This window comes from Oncorhynchus mykiss, chromosome 13, assembly GCF_013265735.2.
Source record: "Oncorhynchus mykiss isolate Arlee chromosome 13, USDA_OmykA_1.1, whole genome shotgun sequence".
NCBI classification, from domain to species: domain Eukaryota; kingdom Metazoa; phylum Chordata; class Actinopteri; order Salmoniformes; family Salmonidae; genus Oncorhynchus; species Oncorhynchus mykiss.
In genome coordinates, this window is record NC_048577.1 from 62,592,662 (window position 1) to 62,611,529 (window position 18,868).

The 18,868-nt window shown below is 43.0% G+C and overlaps 2 protein-coding genes across 9 annotated transcripts in view; both read left to right on the forward strand.

The window, feature by feature from the left end:
- LOC110485308 (ubiquitin carboxyl-terminal hydrolase 36) overlaps positions 1 to 12,979 on the forward strand; it is a 35,733-nt gene extending 22,754 nt beyond the window's left edge. For 4 of the 8 annotated variants that reach the window (XM_036941840.1, XM_036941843.1, XM_036941844.1 and 1 more), the window contains 6 exons: positions 4,906 to 5,033; positions 5,359 to 6,060; positions 7,108 to 7,301; positions 8,099 to 8,290; positions 8,482 to 8,597; positions 8,951 to 12,979. In XM_036941840.1, coding sequence (XP_036797735.1) covers positions 4,906 to 5,033; positions 5,359 to 6,060; positions 7,108 to 7,301; positions 8,099 to 8,290; positions 8,482 to 8,597; positions 8,951 to 9,082 — 1,464 coding nt within the window. In that variant the 3' untranslated portion in view covers positions 9,083 to 12,979. The remainder of the gene's footprint in view (positions 1 to 4,905; positions 5,034 to 5,358; positions 6,061 to 7,107; positions 7,302 to 8,098; positions 8,291 to 8,481; positions 8,598 to 8,950) is intronic. The other 4 variants (XR_005035632.1, XR_005035631.1, XM_036941841.1 and 1 more) reach the window with 4 other exon arrangements.
- A 1,983-nt stretch (positions 12,980 to 14,962) lies between these two features.
- The window catches only part of LOC110487087 (cytohesin-1), a 128,092-nt gene continuing 124,186 nt past the window's right edge, over positions 14,963 to 18,868 (forward strand). The window contains exon 1 of the mRNA XM_036941848.1: positions 14,963 to 15,089. Coding sequence (XP_036797743.1) covers positions 15,071 to 15,089 — 19 coding nt within the window. The 5' untranslated portion in view covers positions 14,963 to 15,070. The remainder of the gene's footprint in view (positions 15,090 to 18,868) is intronic.

Here is an 18,868-nt window from a genome sequence, read left to right on the forward strand (position 1 = left end):
TTCAGGCTTCTTTTTCTTCTTTGGACTTTATATTGCGGTTGGTAACCAACTTTAAGCTGCATTACCACAACCAACTGGAGTGTGGACCTCAGTTAATCTTTCAGTCACCCATGTGGGTATATGCTCCTAAAAACCAGTGAGGAGATGGTAGAGGCAGGACTTGAAGCGCGTTGAGCGTCACAATTAGAACCAATTTCTATTTTAGCGCCTGGCTACACAGACGCTCGCGAGCAGTGTGGGTGCAATGATTGAATGCATGTGTACATATATGCAACGCTCACACGTGAGACACGTCCAGTCTGGTCAGCATGTTAGCCACTACAGCGCTGTCTGGGCAAGCCAGTACTGACTACTGCGAGAGAGGTTTGTGTCCGATTTTAAAACGAAGACACTGTCTCTGATTTGTAAACGTCTTGTGGATAAATTTGCCAGTCTCCGATTGATGGTGGGTCTTTGTCGCAGGTGTAACAGTATGTTGCGTCTGTTTTTAAAGCTCTGGTGCAAGTAAGCACTGGCTCACACAGATGGCGCGACACTGGATAATAGGCCAAATCATAGTTTAGTAGTCTTTATAGTTAGGGCCCTGTCTTTTGGTTAATCATGTCACGTAGTTCAACTTTTAAATTTATTTTATTTATTTTTTTACGCTGTTTCATCAAACTGTATCCGTTTCTTTTTATGTCAGATGGTCCAGCACCATCCTCAGACAATTGTCTACATTTTTGGTCTAATTCTAAGTTCTGGAAAATGCTTAAAATAAAGGTCAACATCCAGGTCATGTGACATGGTCAACCAAAACACATGGCCCTATTTATAGTCTTATCAGCAATACAGCTACTTTCCCTGGGCTTTGCCTTGGAAGCATGTAGTGTCTTTGTTGCCTGCTGCCTTCCTTCCCTTCACCTCTATCCCTAACACTTAAAAATAAGGTGTTTTTGTTATTATCCTATCAAATTGATTGTATGACAATTGGATCTATTGTAGTCTACTGTAAAGCTAGTACACGGTGTTCCTATTCTCCTATCAAACCAACCAACTAGTCTACTGTCAGACGAGGGCTGGGCGATATGAATAAAAGATCATACATTTTACAGTATTTTATGAATAATCGTTTTTAAATAATAGATCTAAATATGCTTTGAGTAGTTCATGACCCTAGAGTAGCAACACAAATTAGAAGTCATCTCAATTTCTCCATTTATTCAATCCAACTACACACTGTGCCATGCAGAATGATATGGGCAAATAATATAGACCTAGTTAATTGTTGAACTGTTGGAATTAAAGTAGTTGGAATATAGTGGGCAGCACCGTGAATACGTTGTTTTGACACGACAATGAATGAATAAACCAGGGAGGAATTATTTACAGGGTAGGAACCAGTGTTGGTCAGTGTTTCCAGGTGACCCTAATTAGATGTTACATTACATTTTTTCTTACTGGTGAATGCCTAGATAAGATACCATTGCACAAACATGCTTATCAGAGAGGAATAGGCAAAGCATGAATATGTTAGCTAGCTAGCTTCATGTAGCTAGCTAGCTAACATATTCATGCTTTGCCAATTCCTCTCTGATAAGCATGTTTGTGCAATGGTATCTTATCTAGGCATTCACCAGCACTGGCACTAGTCAGTATTAGCTAGCTTCGTTTGCTAAATGTATTAACTAGTGATTTAGCATTAGCGGCTAACAAATTATTTTAGCAACACCTTGCTAAGAAAAGACAAACTAGCAGATAGTAAGATACACAAACGAATAGTGTATAGAACGCTTGTGGACAGCAGTATGTCACCAACATTGTATCCATCTGACCATGCAGAGTGAACAGCAAGGAAGTTCTTGTGCCTCTGTGGTCGAGCAACTGCTGTCCTTGAGTGATGAGACAGGGCTTGGTGTGGTTGGCTGCATGCATCAGTCTGAGCATCGAGGGGGGGGGTTCAAATCATATTTTGTCACATGCGCTGAATAGTACAGGGAAATGTTTACTTACAAGCCCTTAACCAACAATGCAGTTAAGATTTTTTTTAAGTATCTACTAAATAAACTGAAGTAATTAATAAACATGAAAAAAAGAAAATAATAGAAAAAACAAATAATTAAAGAGCAACAATAAAATGACTAACGAGGCTATATACAGGGGGTACCGTATAATGTCAATTTGGGGGGGGGGGGGGTTAGTTGAGGTAATAAAGGTAATATGTAGGTAGAGGTAAAGTGACTATTCCCAGGGTCCTTAGCTTAGTGATGAGCTTTTAGGGCACTATGGTGTTGTAGTCAATGAATAGCATCCTCACGTAGGTGTTCCTTTTGTCCAGGTGCGAAAGGGCAGTGTGGAATGCAATAGATTGCGTTATCTCTGGCTCTGTTGGGGCGGTATGCAAATTGTAGTGGGTCTAGGATTTCTGGGATAATGGTGTTGATGTGAGCCGTTACCAGCCTTTCAAATCACTTCATGGCTACAGATGTGAGTGCTATGAATCGGTTGTCATTTAGGCAAGTTACCTTGGTGTTCTTGGGCACAGGGACTATGGTGGTCTGCTTGAAACATGCAGGTATTGCAGACTCGGTCATGGACAGGTTGAACATGTCAGTGAAACTACTTGCCTGTTGGTTAGCACATACTCGGAGTACACGTCCTGGTAATCCGTCTGGCCTTGTGAATGTTGACCTGCTTAAAGGTCTTACTCACATCGACTGTGGCGAGCGTGATCATGCATGCGTCAGTGTTGCATGTTTGGTAGGCTTGTGTCACTGGGCAGCTCGTGGCTGTGCTTCCCTTTGCAGTCCATAATAGTTTGCAAGCCCTGCCAAATCCAATGAGTCTCGGAGCCGGTGTAGTTGGATTCAATCTTAGTCCGGTATTGATGCTTTCGTTGCCTGTTTGATGGTTCGTTGGAGGGCATAGCAGTATTTCTTATAAGATTCCGGGTTAGAGTCGCTTCTTGAAAGCAGCAGCTCTACCCTTTAGCTCAGTGCGGTGTTGCCTGTAATCCATGGCTTCTGGTTGGGGTATTTATGTACGGTCACTGTGGGGATGACATCATCGATGCACTTATTGATGATGCAGGGGACTGATGAGGTGTTTTCCAATGCCATGGAAAGAATCCCGGAACATATTCCAGTCTGCTAGCAAAAAAGTCCTGTAGTTTAGCATCTGCTTCATCTGACAACTTCCGTATTGAGCGAGTCACATGTACTTCCTGCTTTAGTTTTTGCTTGTAAGCAGGAATCGGGAGGATAGAGTTTTGGTCAGATTTGCCAAATGGAGGGCGAGGAAGAGCTTTGTATGTGTGTCTGTGTGTGGAGTAGAGGTGGCCTGTAAGTCTATATAGTTTTTCTCTGGTTGCACATATAACATGCTGGTAGAAAATGCGGTAAATCGGATTTAAGTTTCCCTACATTAAAGTCCCCGGCCACTAGGAGTACCGCCTCTGGATGAGGATTTTCTTGTTTGCTTATGGCCTTATACAGTTTGTTGAGTGCGGTCTTAGTGCCAGCATCTGTTTGTGGTGGTAAATAGACAGCAATGAAAAATATAGGTGAACTCTCTTGGTAGATAGTGTGGTCTACAGTTTATCATGAGATACTCCACCTCAGTCGAGCAAAACATTGAGTCTTCATTAATATTAGATTCAATGCACCAGCTGTTATTGCCAAATAGACACAGACGTCCACCACTTGTCTTAACGGAGGCAGCTGTTCTATCTTGCCGATGCACGGAACACCCAGTCAGCTCTATGTAAGGTTGTATTCGGCGCATGTGACTAATACAATTTGATTTGTTACCATTTCGTTGTTCATCCACAACTCAGTGAAACATAAGATATTACAGTTGAATCTCCCGTTGGTAGGATAGTCTTGATCGGAATTAATCCTGTTTATTATCCAATGCGTGCACGTTGGAAAATAGGACTGATGGTAGAGGCGGGTTACCCACTCGTCGGATTCAAGGCACCCCGACCTATGACCCCTATATCGCTGTCTCTTCTTGATGCGAATGACATGGATTTGGGCCTTGTTGGGTGTCTGAAGTAAATCCTTCGCGTCCGCCTAGTTAAAGAAAGAAAGCTTTGTCCAGTACGAGGTGACTAATCACTGTTCTGTTATCCAGAAGCTCTTTTCGGGCCATTCTGGTGGCAAAAACATTATGTACAAAATAAGTAAAAAAATAACGCAAATTGGTTTGAAGCCCGTAAAATGGCAGCCATCTCTTCCGGCACCATTTTTAGTATTAAGCTCAAGTAGCAAAAGGAGTAAACTATAAAAACGGACAGTTTACGTGCTGGAGTTGAGTACCACATTTTTAACAAACCAGACATGGTTATAGAAGGTAAAGTAAAAACTCAAACTGCTCCGTGCATCAATACCGGTGTGAATATGGTATACCGCCCAGCCCTATGCAAGACCAGTACACCGTCTGTGTTCTTATTCTCTTGTCTAACCAACCACATACTCCAGTACAGGTCTCTCCAACCTTGTTCTTGGAGAGAACCTACAGGACAGTATTTCACTCAACCCTAATCTAGCACACCTGATTCTAATAATCAGCTTGTTGATAAGCTGAGTCAGGTTATTAACAACTGGGGTTGAATTGAAAACCTGGAGTGAGAGCGTACAGGACAGTATCTCTCCAGGAAGGGTTAGACGGCCCTGTATTAGTAGTCGCCTCTTTTTACAATGTTTGTCTTGTTGTTTCAGTTCCAATTATTTTCTTCTAACCATTTCTAACTCTTCTCTGCCATACCATCCTCTCCTGTTTTTCTCTCTCTCCCTTGTTCATTTGTTCTTCCATCCGTCTTTACAATGATTCCTTCCTCCTTATTTGATCATCCCTCCTTTTTTGTCACGTTCATGGCAATTTTCTTTTAGACCACCAAGTTTTTATTTTTGTCGATAACTGCAGGCCAGTCGCAGCCGGAGTCCGAGCAGCACTGAGGCTCAACACCCCCACCTGCCACGTCATCCGTCCAGTGACCGCACGCATCCTGCTCAACTTAACCTCACCTTCACCTCACCCACTCACAGTCACAGGTACGAACCGCACCACGCCCCCCCTCAACAGACCGTTCACAGCATTGTGTCCAGTTAGGCACAAAACAGGAGAACTATTTGAACCCGAGTAAAACAGGGTGGTACTATCTGAATTTGTCCAATTTAGAAACACTGCATTCTGTTTCCCTTTCAAAGCAGTTTGTTACGGTATGCTCTACTGAACATCACCCAGTTCTCACTGGTTTACTGTCCCATTGGTGAACTTTTGAACTAACACAAGACTACGTTGTGTTCAATATTTTTCTAGATGGTTTGAATTTCTCCTATTTTGTTCTTGAACATTTTCTTCTCGTTCCCCTCTCAGGGTTGGTCCATTCCATTCACCCAAACTGCAATCTCCAACTGCAGCCCACCATGTCCACTCAGGCATCCCATCTAAGCATCAGAGTCCCCAGAAATCAAACTCCACCCTCTCTCCAAAAACCAATGGGCTTCAGCCCCACCTTCCAAAGATCCCTAAACCTACCGAGACCCCCAGTCTGTCAGAGCCTGGCCCAAGCAGTTCCGCCACCTCCTTAAAGAAGAAAAATAAGAAACGGCGTCACTCTGAGATGGAAGGCGGAGAGCGAGAGCCAGCACTGGCCTATGTCATCCCAGACATCCCCGCTGAGCCTGAACTGATCGAACCGGCCAGTGAGCGGAAGAGGAGGAAAAGGAGAAAGAAGAGGAAGAGGGAGGAAGAGGATGGAGATGCAGCCGAGAACCACAGGGCAAGAGTTCAGTCTCATCTGGAGGCTTCACCGCCGGCCCAAGAGGAGGACTGGTGTCAGGGGGGATCATGGAGACTCAGCCCCCCTGACCAAAGAGCCCTGGAACAACCAAAGCTGCCCCATCCCCAGCCTAAGAGTAAGCTCCAGTTGGTTCCAGTGGTTCTCCAGTGTGATGCGAATCAAGGAGAGCAGAGTATGGACACTGTGACGATGATGAAGAGGAGGAGGAGGAAGAAGAAAAGGAGATTGGAGGAGGGACCGGAGGAAGCAACATTAACACGTTCTGTTTCAGAAAGGTCACTGAAATGTTATGGTGATATTCTAGCTAGAAAACGTAGATGCATTAGAGTACTATTATTTGTCTGTTTGGTCATGTAGCTTTAGACCTACAGCAGTAAACATGTCAGTTAAAAGGTCCAACGCATCAAAGTAAATAAAACATACAGTACCAGTCAAAAGTTTGGACACACCTACTCATTCAAGGGTTTTTCTTTACATTGTAGAATAATAGTGAAGACATCAAAACTATGAAATAACACATATGGAATCATATAGTAACCCAATGTTTTTTTTTTTTTAACAAATCTAAATATATTTGTGGTTCTACAAATTAGCCATCCATTGCTGTGTTTCTTGGCCTAAGTAAGTCTCTTCTTATTATTGGTGTCCTTTAGTAGTGGTTTCTTTGCAGCAATTCGACCATGAAGACCTGATTCACGGTCTCCTCTGAACAGATGATGTTGAGATGTGTCTCTTACTTGAACTCTGAAGCATTTATTTGGGCTGCAATTTCTGAGGCTGGTGACTAATGAACTTATCCTCTGCAGCAGAGGTAACTCTGGGTCTTCCATTCCTGTGGCGGTCATCGATGAAAGATATTCCACAAATGTAACTTTTAACCAGGCACCCCTGTTAATTGAAATACATTCCAGGGGACTACCTCATAAAGCTGGTTGAGAGAATGCCAAGAGTATGCAATGTTAAATCCCTGCCCAAAAAAGATTGAACACTTTTTTGGGGGGGAGGGGTTACTACATGATTCCATGTTTGTTATTTCATAGTTTTAATGTATTCACTATTTTACGATGTAGAAATAAAGAGAATCCATGGAGTGAGTAGGTGTCCAAACTTTTGACTGGTACTGTATATATTTAACTTAAGGCTGTGATGCCAAGATATTAGCTAAATGTATTGGAAGCAACATAAAGCATGTATCACTGGGTCAAACCTACCCCGACTAATATGGAATCTTACATGGGAGATATAGGAGAAAATACAACCAAATGTTTAGTTTCTTTGCACATTGACACGTTAAAAATATAAATCTCTATTTTTTTGTGCAGCAGTTCTGGGACGAAGGACACGGTTGTTGAAAACGGCGCTGGGGATTCTACCGCCCCAAAGAAGTTAAAGAAGCACAGGCTAAAAGAAGAGGTGAAACAGTGGGAGGAAAGCAGACGTTGTTGCTCCGGCGACCAGAGGAGCGACACGGAAGCAGCGGAGGCCCTTCCCAAGAAGGGCACCGTGGAGAGCACCGGTAGACCCACACACCACACACTGCTGCATTGACTGAAGCCAACAGTCCAGTCTTACCCATTTTTACCATAACCTATTTGGCTAAACTTTTTTTAAACTCATACTCGAATATGGTTTCAGGACTTGAACTCCTGTCGGCAATATCTCTTGATTAGGCTGTGGGCAATATCTCTTGATTAGGCTGTGGGCAATATCTCTTGATTAGGCTGTGGGCAATATCTCTTGATTAGGCTCTATCCTTGTTTTGCATTATGTAAATAATGTTAACAGTTGTCCATTTCCCAGGGCTCAAATTGTTGTTTTATTTTGGCTCTTTTTGTTGCATCTGCAAATGTTTTTCTGGATTAAAAAAGGGGCAGGTGGTGGGCGTGGCAGGTGGTGGGCGTGGCAGGTGGTGGGCGTGGCAGGTGGTGGGCGTGGCAGGTGGCGTGTCAATGAGCGCGGTCGGCCCTGCCCTCCTGGCTTTGTAGCTGGAAAAAAACATTCCGCCGGTTTCCTGCAATTCTACATATTTTTCCATAGAGCTGAGAAATTGTTTTCGTTTTAAAGAAGTTTCATGTATGTTGTCATGGTTACTGCTGTTCTTTTGCTCAAGCATAATACACAATGCTGCTAAAATAATTGTTTTGGGAATTTTAATTTCTTCCTGACTGTCACTTTTTTATTTTGGTGCTTGTTAGTTCTCAAAGATTATATACAACTACAGGTCCATTATCTTTACTAGCTACTTTATTTCTGGATTTCGTTGTCCCTGGTTGTGAATGTTTCACCTCACTCTACTCCTTCCCCCCACCATAGCTGGAGTGATCGTGTGGGACAGCCAGGTTAAGGATGGCTACAAGCTCTCCAAGGCCCCCGCTGCAGAAGCTGTAGAGGGTGGTCCTGGGGATGTCCCCCACCCAGCCCCCATGGTCTGGGATGGCAAGAGGAGTGGTGGAGTTGTTGAGGAGCTCCTGAAGAACTCTTTGGACAAAGCCTATGGAACCCAAGGTGAGATCTAGAACATAAGACATTCTCAAGGTTGTACTTTACCTCCAGTGGAGTCAAGAAATTGTAATAAAAAGTTGTAGCTAAGTTATTTATGTAGCTAGCTAAGTCTCTCTGGGAGACTAATGGCAGTAGCGGCTCATACCGCTGTTGTGCGTAGCGCTGTAATGACTGAGTGGGGTGGGTGTGTCCAGTCCTCAGCTGGGAGGGAGAGGCATCTGCCATCAGTAGGGATGCCATTGACGACACCCGCGATGCCAGAACCGACATGGTGATTGACGAGTGGGATGAGGACTTTGACAGTGGAAAGGTGAGAGGGCACCCACAGACACACAAGCCCGTGGAAAGCTGTTTTCACATAGTGATTGTTTCAACAGAAGACATTATGTTAAAGGGATACTTTAGTTGTATCTTGTTTTTGACTTACCTAGGATTCTGTTTTAAATTTTTATCCCGGATATTTAGCAACATCCTGAATCTTCTGGCCTTCCTCTAGTCCCTTGTGGAAACTGAATGCACCAGTTAGCTCTGCATCTAAAGCATGTGTGAAGAGCTCCTTCTGGCTGAACTATTCCTAGAACCTTGCCTGCACCGTTAACTGGTTCCGGCACGCTTTACCTCTGTTACCTCTGGTCTGAACATTTCTTATGTGTGTATGAACAGGTGAAGAAAATGAAAAAGTACAAGCGAGAGAAGAGGAGGAGCGGCAATATCTTCCAGAAGATCCAGGACCGGCGGAGCATGTGGTCGGTCACACCCGGCGCCAAGAAGACCGGCTTTGGATACCGTCACTGAGAGCCAACCAGAATGGATGTTTGGATACAGTCACTGAGAGCCGACCAGAATGGATGTTTGGATACCGTCACTGAGAGCCAAACAGAATGGATGTTTGGATACAGTCACTGAGAGCCAACCAGAATGGATGTTTGGATACAGTCACTGAGAGCCAACCAGAATGGATGTTTGGATACAGTCACTGAGAGCCAACCAGAATGGATGTTTGGATACAGTCACTGAGAGCCAACCAGAATGGATGTTTGGATACAGTCACTGAGAGCCAACCAGAATGGATGTTTGGATACAGTCACTGAGAGCCTTCCAGAATGGATGTTTGGCCACATACAGTACAACCGAACTGGAGTGACGACACGTGACACCACTGTAACAACGTGACTATTTTTTTAATTGCTTGGTGGTTCATACCCTGATTGCAATACGAGAGACCATGGCCAGTTAACAGAACAACACATCTTTGATCTGTGCTGGTCTCTTCACTATAGAACTTACCGCAAGTCTTCCTATGATGACCGAGTCTGGTGAGCTGACCAACATGGGCTGTGATGTTACCACTGTCAACCAGGGTTCAGCAACAATGAGTTGACCATTGCTTCTACACCGTTGTCTCAGATGGATATGAAAATATTGTTCAGTCAATGGTGCTCAAGCTGCTCATGAATATGATGGATTTACCGTACTGTGATGAGCTTCCATCTGTGGTAATAACATGACACGATGTTATGTTAGGAATTCAGAACAAGTCATGTCAGGAATTCTCATATTTACATGGTTGGGCTACTCTAGGAGACGGTTCTGGGGTTTTCTAGCCGGTATCAAAGGATGTGGCATGCACCATATAGCATTTATCTGTGTGAAAGGCTGAGGTGAGAGATTTTGTATAATGTATGCTAGATAACCCTTACCCATCAGCTAAATGTATTGAAACCTATGAGGGAGACACTTGGGTTGTGTTCAGGTGGGCGAAACGTGCAGAACTTTGAATTATAGTAATGTAATGTATAGAGCTGAAATTATTTCCTATAGAAAATCATTGTGTTCTACACAATCTATTTCTCTGAACATTCTAAAATGTTGCAACCAGAGATTTAGTGTAAAAAATAAAAAAAAAATGGTTGGTTGGTTGGTAAACGTTGATTGCCGTTCTTGCTGAGTAAAGCAACACTCCCTCCCTATACGTTCAATGCATTTTCCCACAAATGGTGGGTAAACTCTTGGGCAAAATACAAAAACATGCGTAAATGACATTTCTGTGCGTTTATCCTCTACTACACCACTGGTTACAACCGCTGTGCTGACTGCTGACTGGGCGATCTGCAGGACAGTTGGCCAATAGAGGTGAACACTGTTCTCCTGACTCATATGGCCTATTCTGTATGTGAAGACATGTGGTGACCATCTCGCGCTGATCACCATCAGCACAATCACCAAGTCACCTTTAAAAGATCCCAAACATGAACAGGACCACAGATGGTGAAGCCATCATAACTGATATGCTTTATTCCCATCCTTTCTTTTAGTTTGGGAATGATTGATGGTTTTATGGTTTCTTATTCTGTGTGATTTCTTTGCCACAATGCCTTCTTGGTATGTTCTACATGACTTGATAAAACTGACCCACTGTGGCTGCTGCTGACACATTTACATATTCTGATTCTACTGTTATTTTATGAATTGTTATGAATTTGGAGGGGAAACAGTCACACGCCTGTTCCACGCAGACAACAGGCCTCCATCTTTAATCTAATTGATTATTGTATGCGTGATGGTGGTATTTGAAGTTTCCTACATCAGAATATTCAGTACTGCGTCCCTAACAGATTTGTTTTTGTTTCCTTTCCTGGGTGAATTTGACGGTTCTGAAGATGATGTAATTTGGTAGATGTGTCAGAATAGAAAATGTCATGGTCGATTAACACCAAGTGATGCTGGAATATGAATTGCCCCAACATCAGCTAATTGCAAAGTTCATAGGCGGATGTCTCTACCCCCAGGTCAAGTCGGGGACTGTAACGATAACGTCAAGGCTTTGCCTGTTTGTAACACCACATAATCCACCTTTTAATGGATTAGGCATATCATTGTTTCATCTGCTTTCTAATCCATTTGCTCTCCTTTCTGGTAAATAGTCCCATTCTGTTTTGCAAAAGAGGGTATGAGTGATTCTGGGGTGGGTGGGTTGAATTGGGAACTTTTTTCAACCCTAGACATCTACAGTAGGTCATGAGTGGAGCTAATTGCTCATCTCTTCTGCGTGTCATTCCCAAAATGTCAAGTCCTTGGTCCCTGGTCTCTAACTAAACGTTGTGTTGGTGACCATCGTTTAGTAATGCTCCATCACCAGGTCCCTGGTCTCTAACTAAACGTTGTGTTGGTGACCATCGTTTAGTAATGCTCCATCACCAGGTCCCTGGTCTCTGTGTTGGTGACCATTGTTTAGTAATGCTCCATCACCAGGTCCCTGGTCTCTAACTGTGTTGGTGACCATCATTTAGTAATGCTCCATCACCAGGTCCCTGGTCTCTGTTGGTGACCATCGTTTAGTAATGCTCCATCACCAGGTCCCTGGTCTCTAACTGTGTTGGTGACCATTGTTAAGTAATGCTCCATCACCAGGTCCCTTGGTCTCTGTGTTGGTGACCATTGTTTAGTAATGCTCCATCACCAGTGAACTTCAGCTTTGTTGTGCATCATGTGTTTTCTGAATGAATTTTGGGCCTCAAACAGTTCTTTCTTTGTGTGTTCTATCCCAGATAAAGAGTTGCATGTAGGCTGGTCCCAGATCTGTTTGTGTGGTTTGGCCAACACCTATGGCCATTGTAAATGTTGGAAATACAGCACAGACATCTGGGGCCAGGCTAGATTACGTACGTTGCCCCAGGCACTGTTAGTTTGAAGTTGATGTATATGCTATTAGTACATGATCATTGTCCCAATCTGTACTCTCTCTATGCAAATCACCCACAGACAGTCCAACTAACTGGTCATCTGGAACCTGATGTACCCAGCCATCCCCCAACCTTACAACCCTCATGTTCAACCAACCTTCTAGCCAAGTCCACATTTTATTACACACCCCCACCATTTTTATCCTGTTTTCTACCAGTATATTTGGGGGGAGGGGGGTGAAAACATGGGATCTTCCACTTTATCTGGGCACTGATTTTGATAAATAGATTATAAATGATAGTCATTAAACAAAAGCGTTTGGCCAGTGTAGAAGATTGTACAGTCCGCCTGGTGTTTCCCATGCTTTCCCCGTCATCCCTGCGTAGACTCAGCCTTTACAAACCATCCGGATCTGATCGGCTACACGGAAACAGAATGCAAGCTTGTGAGATCAGGATGATTCGTACGAGGCTAGTGTAGTTCTAGCCACCCATTTGACTTTCATTCTAGAGATGTCGGCTTAAACAGTAGAGTTAATTGATAATGTTAAATAATTTAAAGAAACTTTTCACAAATCTTTAATGTGTTATAAAAAAAAATACAGATGAAATCTGTATTTGGATTGGTGGGGGATTGTGAGACTTTAAATAATTTCTTGCAGATGGATGTTCATATGTTCGTGTTTCATACGATGACACCTTGTTACTGTAGTGTCATACAGTACGAGAGCGGTGTCATCACCAGTTCCATTGAATGTGTTTAATGTTGACTGTGAAATGAGCTTTAGGACATGTTCGAATGTCAAGGAAACTGACACCAGGACATTATACTGGTGTGACTGATCCATTATACTGGTGTGACTGGTCTGCGTCATGTTTGCATTGATGGTTCTATATTTTGCACCGCCTTTTCAGACCAAGGAGAGACATTTCATAATGAAAAGTGACTCTTACCAAAATGGATCATGTAATTAGCTATACAGGTGCAATAAAGTTGTGACTTTGTGAATAGCGGTCTGGTCTTGCTTCTTTGTTAGTAGAACATCTGGATATATTCTACTAACCATCAACAGCCTGGATGGAATATCAGACTGCATTTGAATTGTTATATGGCTCCTACAGCGCATGTGGAAAGTATTCAGACCCCTTCACTTTTTCCACATTTTGTTACGTTACAGCCTTATTCTAAAATTGATTATATTAATTTCCTTCAATCTACACACAGGTTTAGACATTTTTGATAAAAAAATTGTTTTTTTAAAACATAATACTTATTTTCATAAAAGGTAAGAAAGACCCTTTGCTATGAGACTTAAAATTAAACTCTGGTGCATCCTGTTTCCATTGATCATCCTTGATGTTTCTACAACTTGATTGGAGTCCACCTGTGGTAAATTCAATTGATTGGACAGGATTTGGAAAGGCACACACCTGTCTATATAAGGTCCTACAGTTGACAGTGCATGTCAGAGCAAAAACAAAGCCATGAGGTCAAAGGAATTGTCCATAGAGCTCCGAGACAGGATTGTGTGGAGGCATAGATCTGGGGAAGGGTACCGAAACATTTCTGCAACATTGAAGGTCTCAAACACAGTGGCCTTCTTAAATGAAAGAAGTTTGGAACCACCAAGACTACCTATCGGGGGAGAAGGGCCTTGGTCAGGGAGGTGGCGAAGAAGCCGATGGTCACTTATAGAGTTCCTCTGTGGAGTTGGAAGATCCTTCCAGAAGGACACCAATCTCTGCAGCACTCCATCAATCAGGCTGTTGTGGTAGAGTAGCCAGACGGAAGCCACTTCTCAGTAAAAGGAAAATGACAGTTTGCTTGGCGTTAGCCAAAAGGCACCTAAAGGACTCTGACCATGAGAAACCAGAATCTCTGCTCTGGTGAAACCAATTATGAACTCTTTGGCCTGAATGCCAAGTGTCACATCTGGAGGAAACCAGGCACCGCTCATCACCTGGCTAATACAGTGAAGCATGGTGGTGGCAGCATCATGCTGTGGGGATGTTTTTCAGCGACAGGAACTGGGAGACTAGTCAGGATTGAGGGAAAGATGAACGGAGTACAGAGAGATCATTGATGAAAACCTCTAGAGCACTCAGGACCTCAGACTGGGGCAAAGGTTCATCTTCCAACAGGACAACAACCATAAGCACACAGCCAAGACAATGCAGGAGTGGCTTCAGGACAAGTCTCAATGTCCTTGAGTGGCCCACCAGAGCCCGGATTTGAACCTGATTGAACATCTCTGGAAAGAGCTGAAAATAGCTGTGCAGCAATGCTCCCCATCTAGTCTGACCCAGCTTGAGAGGATATGCAGAGAAGAATGCGAGAAAATACAATACAGGTGTGCCAAGCTTGTAGCGTCATACCCAAGAAGAATCGAGGCTGTAATCGCTGCATATGTACAGAGTAAAGGGTCTGAATACTTACTGAAATGTGATATTTCCTTTTTTTTCCTCCCCTATTTATAAGTCAAAAATGTTTAAATTCTTGTTGTTGCTTTGTCATTGTGGGGTATTGTATGTAGATTAGGGGGGGAAAACATTTTATCAATTTTAGAATAAGGCTGTAACAACAATGTGGAAAAAGTCAAGTGGTCTGAATACTTCCCAATGGACTGTCATTTTACAGTGTCATAAAAGTCTGAATATTAACATGGGATCTCATATATTTCACTAAATAATGCGTGGCACCAGCATCATGCAGGTGCAACGAAACATTTATTTCTGAGCCAATTGTGCTAGTTCTTCACAATAGTAAACATGTAAATGAGTAAAGGCATAGTATCTGACATTAAGTTATAGCGCGTGACATCATCTCTGAAAGGAGGGGCCATGATCGTGCGGTTTCTCTCTGGATGGATTGACGTTCTCAAAGCTCTGCCTGCAGTCCTAGCTACTCTACATAATTTACAACCGATTCACTTTCAGCAGGAATAGAATAAATATGAAAACACGCTTTCTAATCAGTTGGGGATTTTAGGGAGGGATACATCCAGGCAGACTGACAACCGGACACGCGTGGGCGGGCGTATTGGAGATATCGGCTGCAGCAGAGGGAGCGCAAGAAACTGAAGCCTACAGCAGCATCAGTATGGATGGGGAGAATTATGGTAGGTTGTTTATCTTTCCGTCACTTCATATAGATAACGCATAATCACGCGTGTAAACACCTGTCTACAGTAAACATGACCGTTAATTCAGTGTTAGGTTTAAAGCGTTCGCTTCTAGGCTTACCAAAAGCCATGATCTGCGCGTGATGATGAACACACAAGTCGACTAGATTCATGTCACGCTACATACAGTTCCGATGTGTCAAGTTCAAGATTGGCGGAAGTTGTTCAGGCTACCTGATGAACAGCACATGTAGTCTGGTCGGGATTCATGGGCTATAAAAAGACATGCATGCTGAATTATTGAACACCATGGTGGTGAAGCTTTGCGCCAGGGATGAATATGGGACATTTTCCATGGGGAACCATATACATTTGTATCTATATCGGCACTCAAAGCAGGGCTCCTTTGATTTCAATGGGACTCCCAGGGACTCCATTTATATATATATATATATATATATATATATATATAAAAGCATTGTTTTTATAGAAAAACTGAATGAATACGAATAAATATGCTAAAGTTTTGTCAGATTCTTCGTTAAATGGCATCAATACATAGATGCATTCAGAAAGTATTCAGACCCCTTCACCTTTTCCACGTTACGTTACAGCCTTATTCTAAAATGTGTTAAATAAAAATGGTCTTCATTAACCTACACACAATACCCCATAATCACAAAGCGAAAAGTTTTTTTTCAAATTGTGGCGAATTTATAAAAAATACAAAACATAAATGCCTTATTTACGTAAGTATTCAGACCCTTTGCTATGAGACTTGAAATTGAGCTCAGGTGCACCCTGTTTCCCATTGATCATCCTTGATGTTTCTACAACTTGATTGTAGTCCACTTGAGGTATATTCAATTGATTGGACATCTGTCTATATAAGGTCCCACAGTTGACAGTACATGTCAGTGCACGAACCAAGCCGGTTGAAGGAAATTTCCGTAGAGTTCCTAGACAGGATTGTGTCGAGGCACAGATCTGGGGGAAGGGTACCAAAAAATGTCTGCAGCATTGAAGGTCCCCAAGAACACAGTGGCCTCCATCATTCTTAAATGGAAGAAGTTTGGAACCACCAAGACTCTTCCTAGAGCTGGCTGCCCGGCCAAACTGAGCAATAAGGGGAGAAGGGCCTTGGTCAGGGAGGTGACCAAGAACCAGATGGTCACTCTGATAGTTCCTGTGTGGAGATGGGAGAATCTTCCAGAAGAACAACCATTTCTGTTGCACTGCACCAAACAGGCCTTTATGGTAGGGTGGCCAGACGGAAGCCACTCCTCAGTAAATGAATATGCCAAAAGGCACCTAAAGGACTCTCAGACCATGAGAAACCAGATGATCTGCTCTGATGAAACTAAGATTGAACTCTTTGGCCTGAATGCCAAACGTCACATCTGGAGGAAACCAGGCACCGCTCATCACCTGGCCAATACCATCCCTACGGTGAAGCACGGTGGTGGCAGCATCATACTGTGGGGATGTTTTTCAGCGGCAGGGACTAGGAGACTAGTCAGGTGGAGGGAAATGTGAATGGAGCAAAGTACAGAGAGATCCTTGATGAAAACCTGGTCCAGAGCACTCAGGACCTAAGCACACAGCCAAGACAACACAGGAGTGGATTCGGGACAAGTCTCAATGTCTTTGAGTGGCCCAGCAATGCTCCCCATCCAACCTGGCAGAGCTTGAGAGGATCTCTGGATCTGCAGAGAAGAATGGGAGAAACTCCCCAAATACAGGTGTGACAAGCTAGTAGTTCATACCCAAGAAGACTCAAGGCTGTAATCGCTGCCAAAGGTGCTTGAACAAAGTACTGAATAAAGGGGTCTGAACTTGTGTAAATGTAATATTTTTAATACGTTTGCAAAAATGTCTTTGCTTTGTCATTATGCGGTATTGTGTGTAGATTGATGAGAAAAAAACATTAATTAATACATTTTAGAATAAGGCAGTAAAGTAACAAAATAGAATACTTTCTGAGTGCACTGTATAGGCTGTGTTGCTTCAGTCCAGCCATATACTAGTCAGGTGATGCATGCACCAGATAAACAAGCCCCAGTGTAAACTGATCTCTTTACAGGAAGTTAAATGCTATGCATGAGATCATCTGACACTTCAGGAGAGTCATCCTTGATGATGTAATTCCTTGACTCCATGGGGTCGTCATCATGCTCCTTATTATGGAGACTTGATTATGTCAATGATTTATTAGTTAGCTTGCTGATTCCCTAATGCATCTGAAAATAGAAGCTGGTGGCTGCAATGGCCTCATTGCAAGATATCATTTGCTGTTTTTGTCTCAGTGGGAGTGGTGTGTTGGCTGTAGAGGACTGTTACTGTCTCAGTGGGAGTGGTGTGTTGGCTGTAGAGGACTGTTACTGTCTCAGTGGGAGTGGTGTGTTGGCTGTAGAGGACTGTTTCTCTCTCATTGGGAGTGGTGTGTTGACTGTAGAGGGCTGTTACTGTCTTAGTGGGAGTGGTGTGTTGACTGTAGAGGACTGTTACTGTCTCAGTGGGAGTGGTGTGTTGACTGTAGAGGACTGTTACTGTCTCAGTGGGAGTGGTGTGTTGGCTGTAGAGGACTGTTTCTGTCTCAGTGGGAGTGGTGTGTTGGCTGTTTCTGTCCACGTATTAGTTTAATAGACCTGAGAGACAGGGGAGGTTCAGGGTCCTCCCACTACGCTACCACCTGTCACTTATCTGACGGTTTGTGCTGCATGTTTTATTGCTTTACAGGTTATACTTTTACTTGAGTCCCCCGTCATGAGGCATGTAAACACACAACATGACATACAGCAGCTTAAGTCATGAGGCATATAAACACACAACATGACATACAGCAGCTTAAGTCATGAGGCATATAAACACACAACATGACATACAGCAGCTTAAGTCATGAGGCATGTAAACACACATGACATACAGCAGCTTAAGTCATGAGGCATGTAAACACACAACATGACATACAGCAGCTTAAGTCATGAGGCATATAAACACACAACATGACATACAGCAGCTTAAGTCATGAGGCATATAAACACACAACATGACATACAGCAGCTTAAGTCAAGAGGCATGTAAACACACAACATGACATACAGCAGCTTAAGTCATGAGGCATATAAACATAACATAACATGACATACAGCAGCTTAAGTCATGAGCAGTCGTAACAGTTGAAGTTGAGAAATTACAACAGACTTTATAGTGACACAACAATGTAGGTTAGGTCAGCAAACTGGTTCAGCTAATTCATGGCTTGTGTCATGACAGTGTAATATAAGTCTTGTCTTAAGTTGACACCAACAGTCATGATTGGCAACTGTTATGTCATTGTTATGCCAGTCTAATGTAGGCCTTATGACAGGGGGTTCAATTAAAATATTACTTTTCTTATGTAATAATGAGCTGTGATGTGACGAATAAGAGAGACAGGATGTAGGAATGTAGTCAGCACATTTAGACCCACTCAGTGTCCCTGACACTCCTCAGCTACGTCCCAAATGGGACCCTAATCCCTACATAGTGCACAATATAGGGAATAGGGTGCCATTTGGGACACAGGCCTCCTGTCAAAACCACTGGTAAGAATGTCATATCATCATCCTCTTTCTGGAATGCATTTGGGTTATTCAGCATAACTATAGGCTCCCGAGAGAGAATAAAAGTAATCCTTGCTTTCGCTCAAGAATTGTGTGTGTGTGTGTGTGTGTGTGTGTGTGTGTGTTTAATCTAGTCAGACAAAGAAATATTGTTTAGCCTAGTTGTATATT